The sequence below is a fragment of the Crocuta crocuta genome, unplaced genomic scaffold (genome assembly GCF_008692635.1).
Source record: "Crocuta crocuta isolate KB4526 unplaced genomic scaffold, BGI_CrCroc_1.0 scaffold190, whole genome shotgun sequence".
In the NCBI taxonomy this organism is placed as follows: domain Eukaryota; kingdom Metazoa; phylum Chordata; class Mammalia; order Carnivora; family Hyaenidae; genus Crocuta; species Crocuta crocuta.
This window is the reverse complement of record NW_027527955.1, coordinates 4664803-4681566: the sequence shown is the minus strand read 5'-3', so window position 1 is coordinate 4681566 and position 16764 is coordinate 4664803. Positions and strand designations below refer to the sequence as shown.

Sequence of the window (16764 nt, the reverse complement as noted above, 5' to 3'; positions counted from 1 at the left end):
CTTTTAAAAAGAAAAGCTGCAAGTATGAAACTAGCAATAACTTAGTGATACTTATCACTGAAGAAAAGAAAGAGCTAGTTCTTAAATTTACTTCTCATTTATTTACATAAATTTACACTTATGAATGTAAATGTGATTTACATTTTTACATTTATAAATTTACATTTATTTATATTTGTTTGCACCTTGAAAAAGTATACATGAGTAAGCATTTGTGTTTTTCTCCTCTAATCCAACTGATGATCATAAAATAAAATTTTTATTCTTTTTCCCTATGATAAATTATTCTCCTAGCTTGTTTTGAATCTGCCATAATTACATGCATTATGACATGGAGAAAAACAAATATATAAACTTGCTTATCAGATTTCTGGTATTATAAACCAACACAGAGGATTATCTTTTCATTTAGGTATATTTAAAAACAGAGTGTGGGGCACCTGGGTGTTCAGTCGATTAAGTGTTTTGAGTCTTGATTTCAGCCCAGGTCATGACTCAGAGTCATGGAATTGAGCCCTTCTTTGGCCTCTGCACTGAGTGTGGCACCTGCTGGGATTCTCTATCTCTCAAAATAAGTAAACATTTTTTTTTTTAAATATTTTTATTTATTTCTAGGNCGGACGCTTAACCGACTAAGCCACCCAGGCGCCCCAAAATAAATTATAAATAAATTTTATTTAAAAATAAATAAAATCAGATTATGTTGTAGATGGTTTTGATTATGATTTGGGATTATGTTCACTGATGATGATTGGTTTACCTCAGGATCTATATAATTAATTATACTCTTAAAACTTTTAGGTAAATGTGTGGGAACTATTCATTAATACTTTTATTTTTGTCAGTTACATTAATGCTTTTGTTTTATTTTAAATTTAGGAACATAAAAACGTACAGTGAAGCAATGAAATGCAGTGAAAAGCAGTATGTGATAATGAAAAGCAATAAGTAACTTTAAACCTGTTATATTTAATTGCAGTATAGTATCTAGTAAATAATTCGTCTCTCTTCTACATAACTTCTAAATTTCACCTTTAAGCTCCTTTTTTTCCCCATTTTAAATTGTTAAGGGGATGGGGCACCTGGCTAGTTTAGTTGGAAATGTGCAACTCTTGACCTCAGGGTGGTGGGTTTGAGCCCCATGTTGAGTATAGAGGTTACTAAAAAAAAAAAAAAAAAAAAAAAAAAAGAAACTTAAACATTGTTTAGAGGAAAATCATATAATATCAATAAGTTACATTGATTTTTGTTTTCCTCTCATTAAAAATTTTTTTAATGTTTTGTTTATTTCTGTGAGAGAGAGAGACAGCATGAGAGGGAAGGGTCAGAGAGAGAGAGGGAGATGCAGAATCTGAAACAGGCTCCAGGCTCTAAGCTGGCTGTCAGCACAGAACCCATGAACTGTGAGACCATGATCTGAGCTGAAGTTGGACGCTTAACCAACTGAAGCACCCAGGCGCACCCCTCCCATTAAAATTTTATCTTGCATATATATTTGTGAAGAATAAGCTTAGTAAAATTGTTCTTCTATAAGGAATTTACTCTTTTCAGGTACAGTATTTTATTGGTTTGTTTAGTGAATTTTAATTAAAATTGTCCTTGGATGAAGGGGCAAATTCAAATTCATTGAAGGGAATTTCTTTGGCAGATGCCACATTACCCAAAACCAGTTCTATATAGCATCTGCTCAGGAATTAAATATCAGTCTTCTCTTTTCTTCGTGTTAACTATACAAATATTTAAACATTATTATTGTGTCCTTCACTTACTTTTCTAAATATTCCGAGCTTCTCTAACAATTGTATATAGTATGGTTTCCAGATCCTTCATTCATCAGTGTTCTTCTCAAAATATGGAACCCAGAATTGAGTGAGGTATTTCACATCTGCCTCTCTTTTTTGGTCAGCCTTAGCACTAGGCACATATAGCACACAAAATAAAAACTATCTTTTTAGTAGCTGTTACTTTATTAACCCATATTGAACTTGTGCTTTTTAAAAAATGAAACTTGTATTTAAAATCTGGGCCTTTTCTTGTTTTGGGGCAGTTGATGTTTGTACCTAAAATTAAGAACTTTATACTTAATTAATTTCATTGTTGATCTTGATCCATCATTAAGTATATCCTTCAGTTTGGCTTCAGATTTGGTATATGTCATATTAGCCAGCCTTCCATTTTATGTTCTCTGTAGATTTGAAAGACTTGTCTTTTTAATGTCTTTGATATTTTCTTCAAATTTCCATGGGTAAAGTCCAGTCACATGCTTACTGTAGCCTCTCCTGATTGATCTTGCTCCAAGATATGCTTAATTACTAAGATTGGTGGGTCAGCTGTCTCCAAATCTTAACAGTATTCTCATTTAGCTCGCCTTTCAATTTTATCAGATCTTCTCAGATCTTCTCAGAGTTGTTGTCTTCCACATTCATTCATTAAATGTTTGTTCTAGGGTTTTACTCTATGCTCTATCCTTTTCTACTCTTTCTAGATCTTGCCTATACCAGTGTCTGTAGTTACAGCCTCTAAAATCTATGTTTTTGATTAACTTTTCTTGTAATCTTTAAGCTTCATAAATCCCAACTACATAGCACTACAGCTATTCATTCTCCAAGTGCTATTGTTTATTTATATTTATCCTTTCCTCCCCAGCCTCATTCCCACTACTGTAGAATAGACCCTCATTATCTCTCATCCATCTCCCAGCTTGTTTCCTAACCAGTTCCTGTGTCTCCCCCTGACACCCTTACAATTCACAATGTACTCTAAGTTAGATTTTTCTAAAGTGTAATTTTAGTTATGCATTCCCATTGGTTTCAAGATAAAGTTTAAATTCCTCAGCTTCACTTATAACATCCCTTAGAAATTGGCCACCATGCATCTATCTTTGATGGATAGACTTAAGAAGAAGCTATTTCTATTTAGGATATTTAAGATTAATGTTTTTGAGAATAGTTTTGAATGTCGCATGTGAATTGAATTTTAGGCATATTTGTTTGAAATTTGTTATGACTGAAATTTTGTTATAATTAGTGAAATCTAGAATCACCACCACTGTGCTGTCTTTGTAGACATTACTGAATGTTCTGGAGAAATTTCTGAAAAGGCTCATTCAAATTGTGTAATAAGTCTAACTTAGAGCATTCTTTGTATTCATTTTTATTGGTCTTCAAATGGTAATGTTACTTGGTATATAAAGTTAGTTTAATAAGCTATAATTAAAGTTTTTAAAAAGTAAAGAAATCAAAAATAAACATTGTCTTTATCAGAGATAGACTTTCTAGTTTTTAACAGTGTAGTCTGAATCTACAGTGTAGTTTGAATGAAGATAAGAACTGAGCAGTTAACTTATTAAGGAAGAGAAAAATAGATGTCTGCCTGGAATACAGGTTCTAAGGCATACTCGGAAGCAGAGACGATTAGGGTGGGGATATATTAAAGAAAATTAATAGAACTGCTTAAAAGTCATTTTCTAAGGTCTTTAAAAATAATTATACATTTAGTATTGTGGAATTTTTTAAGTGCTTTAACCTACACATTTCATTTTATGAGATAAAGAAGAAAAATTGATGAAATGTAAAGAAGTTGAGACTTCACCAGGTCATATGGTTAGTGATGACACAGTTGGCATTAGAATCTAGTTCTCTGACTCCTAGTTACTGGTAGTTTTCCCCCAAATTAACAAGAATTGCTGCTGAAATGGAGATAGCATGGAGAAATAAGCAAAACATCAGGGTACCAACACAGACTCCTTTTTAGCACATTACTACCAATGTAGCCTTTAGAACTGTGTTATACATAAAAATACCGTGCGTGGGGTGCCTGGGTGACTTAGTTAAGCATCCGACTTTGTCTCAGGTTATAATCTCGCAGTTTTTGGATTTGAGCCCCGCATCAGGCTCTGTGCTGATAGCTCAGAACCTGGATCCTAGTTCAGATTCTTTGTCTTCCTCGCCCCCAGCTTCTACTCTGTCTCTCTCTCAAAAATAAATAAACATTAAATTTTTTTTTCAAATACTGTGAGTGCAGTTAGAGGTATCAAACTTATCAGTAGAATGGGGCAGTGGAAGTTCATGAATCTGGAGGATTTTCTGTATTCAGAAACACTAATACAGCCAGATTCTTAAGTTACCATATCACACAGTCCTAGAAAAGAAGAGCCCTAAGAGAAACCTGCTCAACCAAGAGTTATAGTTACTCTTCCAGTGCTGAAATTCTTCCACCCCTTTCTTCTCTTAACAATAGCCATTGCCACCTGGCAGAGTATTTGTGGGGGCTTGATTGACAGTGAGAAGGCTCCATGTCTTCTGTAACATCAACAAATGCTATGGAATGCCAAAGGGTTACAAAGCAATAGAGACTGGCAGAAAGCAGCTAAGAAGCTTTGATGTCTGGTAACTGGTGAGAAGGCCCCAGTCAAGACTGATATAGATGTAAGGTTTGACCGATGTAGGTTCTGCCATCCTCTGGCTTTAATTATTAAAATTAGGCAAAGGACAGAATGGAATCTTCATTCAGGAACATAACATTCGCATTTCTAGAGGTTGGGGAAAAAAAAAAGCATGAACAAGCTAGTAGGATCACAAACCACTATTCCAGGTCAAAATAATAGTAATACAGAACTTGTTAATTCAAAGGGCAGATTCACTGTTAGCATAAAATGTCCATATACAGGTCACAAAGCACATAGGAATCTTCAGTGCATCCTGAAGAAAATTGTATGATGTTGCCTTTTTGTTGTTGCTTAAGTAGTTCTCTGCTAAGCAAGGAAAACTATAGAAACCTGGTACTTTGAAAAAGGTAAAGAGAAAAACAATACAGTAGGATAACTTCCAGTATCCTTGTATAGGCTCTGAGCTTGTATTTTCTCATGGAAATGATATTAAACACAGATATTGATAATTATCAATAATAACTACTTTTGTATAGTGCTTTTATAATCTCCCAAGCATTTTGCTATATGTTTGATGCTCAAGAAACTGAGATGATAGGTCATGAATTACTCATTTATTCATTCAACCAAATATTGAATGTCAGTTTTCTCAGTGCATAGGATATGTTAACATAGAGTACTTTTACAATAATAGAGTTTGTATTCTAACAAGACAGACAATAGGCAAAACAAAAACAATGAGAGTAGATAAGTTCTAAAATATGTAGCAGGTGATAAGTTATAGAATAAGAAAGAGCAGCTTAAAGGGTGTCTGGGTGGGTCAGTTGGTTGCGTCTGACTCTTGATTTTAGCTCAGGTCATGATCTCACAGTTTGTGAGATTGAGCCCAGCGTCAGCTTTGTGCTGAGCATGGAGTCTGCTTGGGATTCTCTCTCTTCCTCCCTCTGCTCCCCCCCCACACTTGTGTGTGCCTGTTCTCTCTCTGTCTCTGTTTCTCTTAAACATTAAAAAAGTGGGGGGAAAGCAGCTTCAGGGGAGATTGATTGGCAGTGGGGTAGAGCATGTGGGGTAAGGCAGTTGAAGTAGGGGGGATAGTTAGAAGACCAGTACTTAACCTGACTTGGAAGAAGGTGAAGCAGTTAGACATTTGAGTACCTGGGGTGAGAATAGTTTAGGTAGATACCAGCCAGTATAAAGGTTTTTAGGTGGCACATGTATGCTTAATGGGTTCAAAGGACAGCAAGAAGGCCAGTGAGTCTGCAGCAGAGAGGAGTGGAGTGAGGAGGAAGTGTTGTAGAATCTTTGCTTAAAGACAAGCTCAGATTTATAATGACTCTGGATTCTTTGTGTCCTCTAGTTGTTTCACTGAAAATTCTCTTCTATTTCCAGAAGGAGTAGGTTAAAAAAAAGGAAATGACTGATTAACAACCTTTATCATAATTTAAATTTTTAAAAACTTAGAGCGTGCACAAGTTGGGATGGCGCAGTGGCGGGGGGGGGTGTCGGGGGGGAGAAAATCCCAAACAGGCTCCACACTGTCAGCACAGAGCCTGACCTAGGGCTCAAACTCCCAAACTATGGGGTCATGACCTGAGCTGAAATCAAGAGTTAGATGCTTAACTGATGGAGCCACCCAGGCACCCCATTATAATTTAAATTTTATTCTTCAACATAAACAGTCTTTATTATAGTAATCTCAGCTAGCCTAAGTTTATTTTTACACATTTTTTGCTAAAGGAGAAATAAACCTTGGCACAGTTTTATTTTATTTTTTAAGTTATTAAGTTGAAAAACAAATTGAAACCTAACCTTTGATTTGGCTTTTAGGAATAACATACTAATCATGGGACTTCTATAATACTAAATAAGGTCTTAATTTATATTTATAATTTCACTACACTTTTCTCTAATCTTTGTTTTACAGATATGGGCATACTGCAGGAGAAGCTACACATGATGCAGTAGATTCTGCCATCAATGTTGGTGTAACTGCCTATAATATTGACAACATTGGTATCAAAGCAATGGTGAAGAAAACGGCAAAGCAAACAGGACAAACACTCCTTGAAGACTATAAAATAGTTGATAATTCTAAGGGGGGACATCAAGAAGGAAGAGCAAATGTAAACATGAAAAGGGAGAAAGGTGAGCAGTCAGAGAAACTAGAGAAGAATGAGGCAAAGAAGAAAGAAAAATGAGGGAAGTGCTGTGAATCACCTATACCAAAGCCTTACAAGGTGGATGCATTTTTGTTAAATAGGCAAATGTGGAATTCCCCACAGTTTAACCAGTATTTTAAAAATGTATTCATTCCTACAAAGTGACTGTTTAATAAGCTTTATAGCATATATTCTACTTGAAAGAATCCATATTCTTGCATCTGGCTTTTAGAAATATAGGGTTATATAGGCTCAGTAAGTTTATTTTTCCTAAATGTGGCTAAAATATTTTTGCAGTTAAGATAAGAGTAATAAAACACGTGCTTTAATAAACCTCATTAAACCTAATGTCAAACTATTTTTGTATTTGCTGTCTTTCAGAAAGCAAGGTAGGAAATTATATATTTACATAAAATTGTCATTTAGTAACCTTAGCTCTAGTTGTACTTGAAAAGACTGACTTAAAATATTGTCTCCTGGTTTTGCACTAATTGTGAATTTTTTTTAGGTGCTTGTCAAAATTTTCAGTGTGTAAGCTAAACACAAAAACTGTAATCCTAAACTAAAAGAATTCTCAGATAATATTTAAAAGACTTTCAATACAGGGAATAGGTTAATCATGAAAAATAAAATGGGGTTCTATAAAATTATTTGGTAACTTGTATCTTTGTTAGGAAATGGGTTGGCCTTTTTGATTTAGAATAAATACAAAGAGTTTTAAGTTTTCTGGATTTAGGATGATATTGATCTACTACGAACTTAGGAAGTTTTGGTGTATGATTGGTATTAAAATTTGAAGTGATATCATCAGCTTAGTAGGACAAAATTACTTTAAGAAATCATTTTACCATATCCACTTTAAGTTATTCCAAGAGGCTAAAATTTTATAAAAAATCTAAACAGAATTCTTTGGATGGTAAATATATTTTTATTTTGGGATTTAGTCATTGGGATTTTAAGTGTTAAAAAGCCAATAAATTATTAGAAAGAAAATGTTCTATCATAATCATGGTAACTAATGTGAAGGCTTAAGGCTTAATGCATGGCAGGTGGGCATAACAGTTTTCCCTCTGGCAGAAGACAGGACATTCACAGACCTATAAGGTATAAATATATAAATAAGTACCTAATGGCATTTTATTTTTGTCTACTGATTTAAAATGATTGGTACTGGTTTTCATAACTATTGTCCATTATAATATTTCTAAACCTCTAGTGGCTACTTAGTTTATTAGACTTTATTTGCAACTGTCTTTAAAAATGTGCTTTGTGAATAAACTGTTTCTGAATTGCTTGTCCTCAAATGTATTTACAGGGTTGTATTTCGGGAACTCATAGAATTGATGGATCCTTTCCCTAAGGCCAAGGATAATGTACTACTAATTAAAATGGAAATAAAAGTGAATTGGCAAATAGCTTCCAGTTAGTCTCTGCCTTAAGTTTGAGAAGTGGAATGATAAATAATGGAGCCTAAAGATTACAGAGTTCACTTAGACCAGAGGTCAGCAAAGTTGGATTTGTGTTTAGTTGTCCATTTCCCTTTATTCTGCTCTGCTTACTTGGTTGCGGGTTGGTTTTTCATATTAATAGCTAGACAGGCAAAATCTTTAGAAGTACAGCTTCTATATTAGAGTTTTCCAGAGAAACAGAATAGAGGAGGTAAATGGGTGTGTGTGTGTGTATAAAAAGATTTATTACAAGGGATTGACTCATGAAATTATGGAGGCTGCAATTTCCCAAGATAGCCCTTCAGTGAACTGGAGACTCAGGAGATCTAATGTGCTGTTTCAATCCAAGTTGAAGGCCTGAGAAATAGGTTAGCTGATGGTGTAAGCTCCATTTTGAAAGCCAGCAGGCTCAAAACTGCGGAAGAGCCCATTTCAGTCTGAGTGTAAGGACCAGAAAAGACCAGTTATACCAACTAAACCAAGTTTCCTCTTAGCCTTTTTGTTCTATTCAGGTCAATTGATTGGATGAGGTTCATTGTTTTGGGGAGGGCAATCTGCTTTACTAGGTCTACTGATTGAAATGTTAATCTCATCTAGGAACACCCTCACAGATACACCTAGAATAATACTTGGCCAAGTGTGTGTACACCTTGTGGCCCAGTTAAACTGACAAAATTAACCATCATAGCTGCTTGCTATTCCAGTTTTCACTGTGTAGAGGCCTTTTACCTAGTAGCTATGCTTTGATATTCAATAGATGCAGTATATGAAAAACAACAGTTCTCAATATTTATTCCTAGCAAGGATTTTTCTCATTTTGCCTCTACAGACTGTCCCTCTCTTAATGCTGGATAGGGTAGTTTTCTGGGAGTACCTCAAGGCACCAACTGCCTAGAAATAATGATAGTTAATGTTTATTTAGTGCTTACTATGAGCCATTAATGTTCTAAGTGTTTTTATATAGATTAACTTATTTTAATTTTAAAACATTACTATGACGTACATACTATTACAATTTCATTTTATAGGCTAGGAAACTGAGATAGAGATCAAAGAGAGGTTCTCGAGAAAGATCTAAGAGACAATATAAAAAAGTTATACACTAACCTCAGAGAGGGACCTACGTGGAGTGATAGGCCAGACCTCTTTCTTAAACAGAGGTAGATACAGAAGGACAAATGGCCTTTATACATATCCTGTGATTCCAGCTGCTTAACATTAGTTGTTTTGGTTTTTAAATTACAGTTCCACTGGCTTGATACTTGGTAGAAAATTGCCCTAGATATTATCAAATAGATTAGTCTTAGATTTCGGTGATGGTGTGAGCTTGTCTTTTTTTCCTGTCTTCATGGGTGTTTTTAAAGGCAAGCTAAGAAAAGTGAAGCTTAGGGCTTGTTAGCCAGAAATCCTTTTATATTTCACTTTTTAGGTAAGCCTGAATAAAGCTCTGCATAAACAGAAACTAGATCTCTGGTCTATTCTTGCCAAACTCGAGACTTCCTAACGGATTTTGCCATTTTGTAAGTAGTTTGGCAACAGAAATACTTAGAACATTGTGGTGTTTCTCAATAACTTTGTTTTTCTTCAAAATTTTTTTCTATTCACAATATATTTTAAAGATACAGAAAGATTAACTAAAAATTGTAAGAATATAGATTAGGTGGGGGAAAAACAAGTAATATCTTCAAATGTATTTTATGTAAAAAGTTGTCACATGTGAAGAAACTGATCACCTGGAGAAGCTATTCATTGGAGGAAACAGCAAGTAATGGAGGGTGTTCTTTGTACACATACACACACTAATCTATTTTTGTTAAGATTTGGAAGCCAGCTGAAGAGCAAATTGTTAAGAGTGTGCTATCAAAGAACCAAGATCTCTGAGATAAGGGACAGGGTCCCAGCATTTGCAGGTTTAAGGAGCTCCATAGACAATATCCCTAGTTAATAAAACATTGCTATTTAGAGAATATCTGAGTTGGGACCTAAAAGAATGCAGCTTTGGTACATGGCAGTTTTTGAATTTAAGTTTTCTGAGCTAAAGCTACTCTGATGACAGGATTCAGAGTATAGCTGTGGAAGTGGAGTGGAAATTAAAGTGATGAGAGTTGCAAGTTGAAGGGCAAGATGTGGTAAGACTTCCAGTGGGAAGACGACGTTGATCAAAGTCCGTAGGCAGTGGAAGACTGTGAAGCCTTGGGGAAGCAAGGAGGATTAGATGGTGTCACAGCGGGAAGGCACGCCCATTTATAATTGCACCAAATTAAAATACCTAGGAAAACACAACCAAGGAGGTAAAAGATCTGTATTCTGGAAAACATAAAAGATTGAAAGAAAGATAACAAATGGAAAGATACTCCGTGTTCATGGATTGGAAGAACAAATGTGTTAATATGCCCATACTATCCAAAGCAATCTACAGATTTAATGCAGTCACTATCAAAATACCAATAGCATTTTTCACAAAACTAGAACCAATAATCCTAAAGTTTGTATGGAAACACAAGGCCCTAACTAGCCAAGCAACCTGGAAAAGAAGAAAACTGGAGGTATCACAATCCTAGATTTCAAGATGTATTACAAAGCTATCGTAACCAAAGTAATTATGGTGCTGGCCCAAACGCACACTTATCTGAGAATTCTTTTAGTTTAGGATACATGTTCAATTAATATTTGACAAAAGCAAGAATATGCAATGGAGAAAAAGTCTGTTCAACAAATAATACTGGGAAAATTGGACAGCTACATGTGAAAGAATTAAACTAGACCACTTTCTTAACATCATAAACAAAAAAGCTCAAAATCGATTAAGCATCTCAGTATTAAGACCTGGGGGGCACCTGGATGGCTCAGTCAGTTAAGCATCTGACTTCAGCTCAGGTCATGATCTCAGGGTTCTTGAGTTCGAGCCCTACATCAGGCTCTGTACTGACAGCTCAGAGCCAGGAGCCTGCTTCGGATTCTTTGTCACCCTCTCTCTCTGCCCTCCCCCCAAAAAATAAAATTAAAACTTTAAAGGAAATAAATGTAAGACCTGAAACCATAGAAGTCCTACTACATCAAAATTAAAAGCTGCACAGCAAAAGAAACAGCAAAACTAAAGGACAACCTATGGGATGGGAGAAGATATTTTCAAATGACATCTGACAATGGGTTAGTGTCCAAAAGAATTTCTCAAACTCAACACCCAAAAAACAAATTTTCCAATTTATGTTTCTTTAATGTTTATTTTTAAGAGGGAGACAGAGCGTGAGTAGGGGAGGGGCAGAGAGAAAGACACAGAATCCAAAGCAGGCTCCAAGGCTCTGAGCTGTCAGCACAGAGCCCAACATGGGGTTTGAACTCACGAATCGTGAGATCATGACCTGAGCCAAAAGTTGGAGGCTTAACTGACTGAGCCATCCAGGCACTCCTAAATTTTCCAATTTAAAAATGGGCAGAAGACATGAACAGATATTTCTCCAAAGAAGATACACAAATGGCCAAGAGGAGATACCACCTTACACCTGTCAGAATGGATAAAATAAAAAACACAAGTATGGCAAGGATTTGGAGAAAAACCCTCATGCCTTGTTGGAGGAAATGCAAACTGGTGTAGCCACTGTGGGCAACAGTATGGAGATTCCTCAAAAAACTAAAAATAGAACTACCATATGATCCAGTAATTCTACAACTCGGTATTTCCCCAAGGAATGCAAAAATACTAATTTGAAAAGATATATGCACTCTCATGTCTACTGCAGCATTACTTAACAATAGCCAAATTACGGAAGCAGCCCAAGTGTCCATTTATAGATAATGGACAAAGAGGTAGTGTGTGTGTGTGTGTGTGTGTGTGTATGCGTGTGTGTGTGTATACAATGCAAAAGTATTCAGCCATAAAAAAGAATGAAATCTTGCTATTTGCAATAACATGGATGGATATAGAGGGTATAATGCTAATTAAAATAAGAGAAATTTGGATTTATGATTAATGATTCCATCATATGTGGAATTTAAGAAACAAATGAGCAAAGAAAACAGAAAGAACAGACTTCTAAGTATAAAGAACTTCCCCCAGAGGGAAGATAGGTGAGGGGATGGGTAAAATAGATGAAGGGGATTAAGAGCACCCTTACTGTGATGAGCACTGAGTAATGTATATAATTGTTGAATTACTATATTTTACACCTGAAACTAATATAACACTGTATGTTAATTATACTAGAATTAGAATTTTAATTAAAAAATTTTTTAAAAGCCATGCATATCAGAGGAGTGAGGGTTTATTTTTTTAATTTTTTATTATTTTTTAAGTAGAATATATTGTCAAGTCAGCTAACATACAGTGTACACAGTGTGCTCTTGGTTTTGGGAATAGATTCCGGTGATTCATCGCTTACATACAACATCTAGTGCTCATCCCAACAAGCGTCCTCCTCAATGCCCATCACCCGTTTTCCCCTCTCCTCTGCCCCTCCCCCATCAAACCTCAGTTTGTTCTCTGTATTTGAGAGTCTCCCTCCACCTCCTTTTGTAACTATTTTTTCCCCTCCTCTTCCCCCATGGTCTTCTCTTAAGTTTCTTGAGTTCCACATATGAGTGAAAAAAATACAGTATCTGTCTTTCTCTGACTGACTTATTTCACTTAGCACAATACCCTCCAGTTCCATCCACGTTGCTGCAAATGGTAGCATTTCATTCTTTCTCATTGCCAAGTAGTATTCCATTGTATATATAAGCCACATTTTTTTTTTTTTTTTTTTATTTCTAGGGGAGAGAGGGAGAGACAGTGTGAGCAGGGGAGGGTCAGAGAGAGAGGGAGTCACAGACTGAAACAGGCTCCAGGCTCTGAGCTGGCAGTCAGCACAGAGCCCGACGCAGGGTTCGAACCCACGAACCGCGAGATCACGACCTAAGCGAAAGTCGGACGCTTAACCGACTAAGCCACCCAGGCGCCTCAAGCCACATCTTCTTTATCCATTCATCAGTTGGTGAACATTTAGGCTCCTTCCATAATTTGACTATTGTTGAAAGCACTGCTATAAACATTGGGGTACATGTGCCCCTATGAATCAGCACCAGAGAAATGAGTTTTTACATGAGGATGGAAGAAGAGTGATCTGGAAGTAGCATTACAGGTGGAGAAAATTCTTGACCCTCCTGACCCAAAGAAGCAGGGGGTTCTACAAAGAAACCAGAGAACAAAAACATCAGCTCTTGGCTTTTGATATTTCAAAAGCTATTGTTTAGGTGTAAATCATAAAGATTTGGAAGAATATTTATGACTATTCCTCTACCATCCCCAGCTCACTCCCACCCCCACTCCTCTAAGTCTTTAGGAGAGTTTAAAGAGAGAAGAAATGAGAAGTCTGGCTAGGGAAGAAAGAAGAAAGCCACCAAGGCAGGGAATCAACACTGGAGAGGGTCTGAGAGACCTGCAACTCACTCCCCGCAAGCTGTGCCAGGCGGAGCACAAAAGTGGGAGTGCAGGGTTTGCCGTGCCACATGACTAATTGACAGAATTCTTTCATATTACACTTCTTTTTATTTTTTAAAAGAGAGAGAGAGAGAGAGAGAGCAAGCAAGCAGGAGAGAAGGGAGATAGAGAATCCCCAGCAAGTTCTGCCAGCACAGAGCCTAAAGGTGGGGAGGGAGGGGCTTGAACCCCAGAACCACGGGATCATGACCTGAGCCAAAACCAAGAGTTGGAAGCTCAACCAACTGGCACCCAGGTGTCCCTCATATTACACTTATTTTTAAATTAACTGTAGGTTTTTATTTTTAAAGCAGTGAACATATTTGATATTAATTGAATTGATTCTTCAAAATGCTTCAAATTCTCTTTTGGTAACAAATCTGGGTTGTTCTTTTAGACATTAAATATGTTATCCATTAAATGTGCTACTTACTACACTTATGTTCTATTCAAACAATTCCAAACTGTCCCCATGCTTAAAACATCCCCCAATATAGAGATTTTTAAACTTCCGGAATCCCTCTTTTCTCTTTTAAAACCTACTTTCTAACTGAAGACTTTCCTTAGTTTCAGCATGCATTTAATGAACTATTCTATTTTATACAAACTTTAAGTGTAGCGACCATAGGTCCAAAACTTTTGCTGTTCTGGGGCGCCTGGGTGGCTAAGTCGGTTGAGCGTCCGACTTCTGCTCAGGTCATGATCTCAAGGTTTGTGGGTTCGAGCCCCACGTCGGGCTCTGTGCTGACAGCCAGCTCAGAGCCTGGAGCCTGTGTCAGAGTCTGTGTCTCCCTCCCTCTCTCACCCTCCCCTGCTCATGCTGTCTCTCTCTCAGAAATAAATAAAACATTAAAAATTAAAAAAAAAACTTTTGCTTTTTGTATTTTTCCCGTAAATTACCAAGTTTCTAAAAAACATGCTGGTAAGCAGCAACGAAATGAAACAAGCATTTACCACATGTGCTTTTTATGCTTAAAAAAAAATCCTTGAAATTGTCTTATTAGTACAACCGGTACATAACTACTAAGGGTAGCTCTTCTCAGCACTAAAGAGGAAGCAGTAAGCAAAATAAATTCTTTACCAGAGTACTTGTGCTGATAGCTGTCAGAAAACAAGGTCTCATAATCACACCACTCAAACTGATCCAAGGTATGGCAAATGCACCAGCGAAGTCATAAGTAAAGGCAGTGCAATCTTCTAGTCAAAGATGGAAGGGAGCCAGGAATAATACTAAAGCACAGACATCAGGAGCAGAATGCAAAATTTGTGATTACAAACATAAGCATGACATTTCAAGCTGTAGTGGACAGTTCTGAGCTACGCCCATGGACAGTCAGTCTCCAGATTTGTCAAAACTCAACAATCTGGACTAGAAACTCAGTGTTCAGGCAGTGCCTTCTCAGCATCTGCTCCTCCTCAGACACTTAGCCAGAGCCTCTGGTACTCAGTAAACGGAAGCAGAGAAAGGCACAGCCGTTCTTGGATTCAGCATTTCCCTAACAAGGAGTAAAGCGTACCCTGGGCATGGGTCGGTGTTTACAACAGCACCGGAGCCAACAGTTCTTTACTGCCTTGCAGTCAGCCACGTGGCTGGTGCACGTCTCCCGTCCACCAGTTTGGGAGAAGGAATGGGGCCGCAGGCTCCGGGCACTAGAGGAACTTTTCTCGACGAAGGTTCCAGGGACAGCGAGACCTCTTTCTGCTTTAGCTGCAGTCCGCTGCGAAGCCGGTGNTCCCGGCCGACGCCCTGTGACGTCCCCGCGAGGTGCAGCGGGCGGGCAACTGTGAGTCAGTAAATCATGGTGACAGCTCGTGACAATGCTCTCTCCTTCCCAGCTTCTGGGCGTCGGTCCCCTCAGGTCTTGTGGTCTTAGCTGGAAGAGGGGAAGGGCGTGGGACGTTTCTGATCGGACATTATGGAGGAAGGAAGAGGCGCCGACTTCGACGGTGTGAGCACCGAGTGCCTCGAAAGGGAGTTACTGGAAGAAATCTATCTGAAGTGAGTTCAAGGGCGGCGCGCGGACTTTCGCGCGGGTGTAGGGTTCAGGTACACGCTGCCCAAGGAAATGCACCTGCGTGTGCTCCGCCCTTCAAGACTGAAGCCACTGAGGTCGATGTGACACAAGCTGTGTGATTAATACCCGGGGAGATCTGGTGACATCTAAAAACCGTGTTTTATAGGAAAGATTCATTTGCTTCTTCGATTAAGCATTTGGTATTAGAAATGGGCAGATTTTGAGTAGGATTTTCTGCCTTTAGGATCAGATCAGAGGGAGTGTATTGTGTGCGTATCCTGCAATACTAAACTATGTGTTTGGTTTTCATGTTCCACAAAATTCAGCTTTTTTGTTTCAAATTCCAGTGGTTTTGTTTAATATGCTTCTCTTGCATCCCTTCAGAACATCTTAAGAAATGGTGGCATTTTGTAAAAATGATGCGTCTCCTATATACTTAAAAAATACTCAATATTATACTTCGTATTAAATCTTCAAAACATTTTAGGTATTTTTAAAAATAACCCGAGTCCCAGCAGCAGTCCCCACAAGATTTAGACTTTCCTATGTGCCCTAAAGTTTCCTGTGCTTTCCTCTATTGTGGCTCCAACCACCCTATTTTAGTTACTTGGTTATTTCTTGGTCTGATACTGAACTGTAAGCATTCTGAGGACAGGTTGCATATTCCCTGAGGCAGTAGACTATAAGAGCAAGTACTTAAGAGGAATCCTACATAAATTCAAATCCCAGCTCTCATCACTTAGTAAGTACCTGATGTTGGGCAAGTTAATGAACCACAAAGCTTCAGTTTTCTCAACTCTAAGATTGGTGTAAGAATCATTATACTTGATGTGGTTGTTGCCAGGATTGAGTGAAAAGTATGTAAAGCACTTCTCATCAGTTCATAATAAACGTTCAATGGAAGCCACTGCTACTGCTATTGTTCAATTCACTTATTCACTGTAGTATTTTAAGCATTTAGCACAATGCTTTGACATAATAGGCATTCAAAAATACATATTGCATAAGTGATTCGGTTATCAAATTTTAATAATTAATGTGCTACTTTACTGATGTCTTAAATAGATCATCTCTGGAATGCTATTTGTATGTGTGTGTATATGTGTGTGTGTTTTTTTATTAGTGTTTCTGTTTTCCTCTTTGTTTCAGGTCATCAGTTGTTACCTGTTGCCCTAGCTATTCCATTCTCTAATAAATTGCAGTTCATTTGCTGGGCTTTGAGAAACCAGATAACAACTTGTTGGGATCATATTGAAGTTAAGAGTAAGGGTTCCTAATGGTCACCTGGGGGCCTCTGTGC

The 16764-nt window shown here is 37.4% G+C and overlaps 2 protein-coding genes across 5 annotated transcripts in view; both read left to right on the top strand.

Annotated features, from left to right (window-relative positions):
* SPART (spartin) overlaps positions 1-7961 on the top strand; it is a 24838-nt gene extending 16877 nt beyond the window's left edge. For 2 of the 3 annotated variants that reach the window (XM_077752544.1, XM_077752545.1), the window contains exon 9: positions 6312-7961. In XM_077752544.1, the coding sequence (XP_077608670.1) occupies positions 6312-6585 (274 nt within the window). In that variant the 3' untranslated portion in view covers positions 6586-7961. The remainder of the gene's footprint in view (positions 1-6311) is intronic. The other variant, XM_077752546.1, reaches the window with a different exon arrangement.
* Positions 7962-15288: 7327 nt separating this feature from the next.
* CCDC169 (coiled-coil domain containing 169) overlaps positions 15289-16764 on the top strand; it is a 35795-nt gene continuing 34319 nt past the window's right edge. For both annotated transcript variants that reach the window (XM_077752548.1, XM_077752547.1), the window contains exon 1: positions 15289-15448. In XM_077752548.1, the coding sequence (XP_077608674.1) occupies positions 15366-15448 (83 nt within the window). In that variant the 5' untranslated portion in view covers positions 15289-15365. The remainder of the gene's footprint in view (positions 15449-16764) is intronic.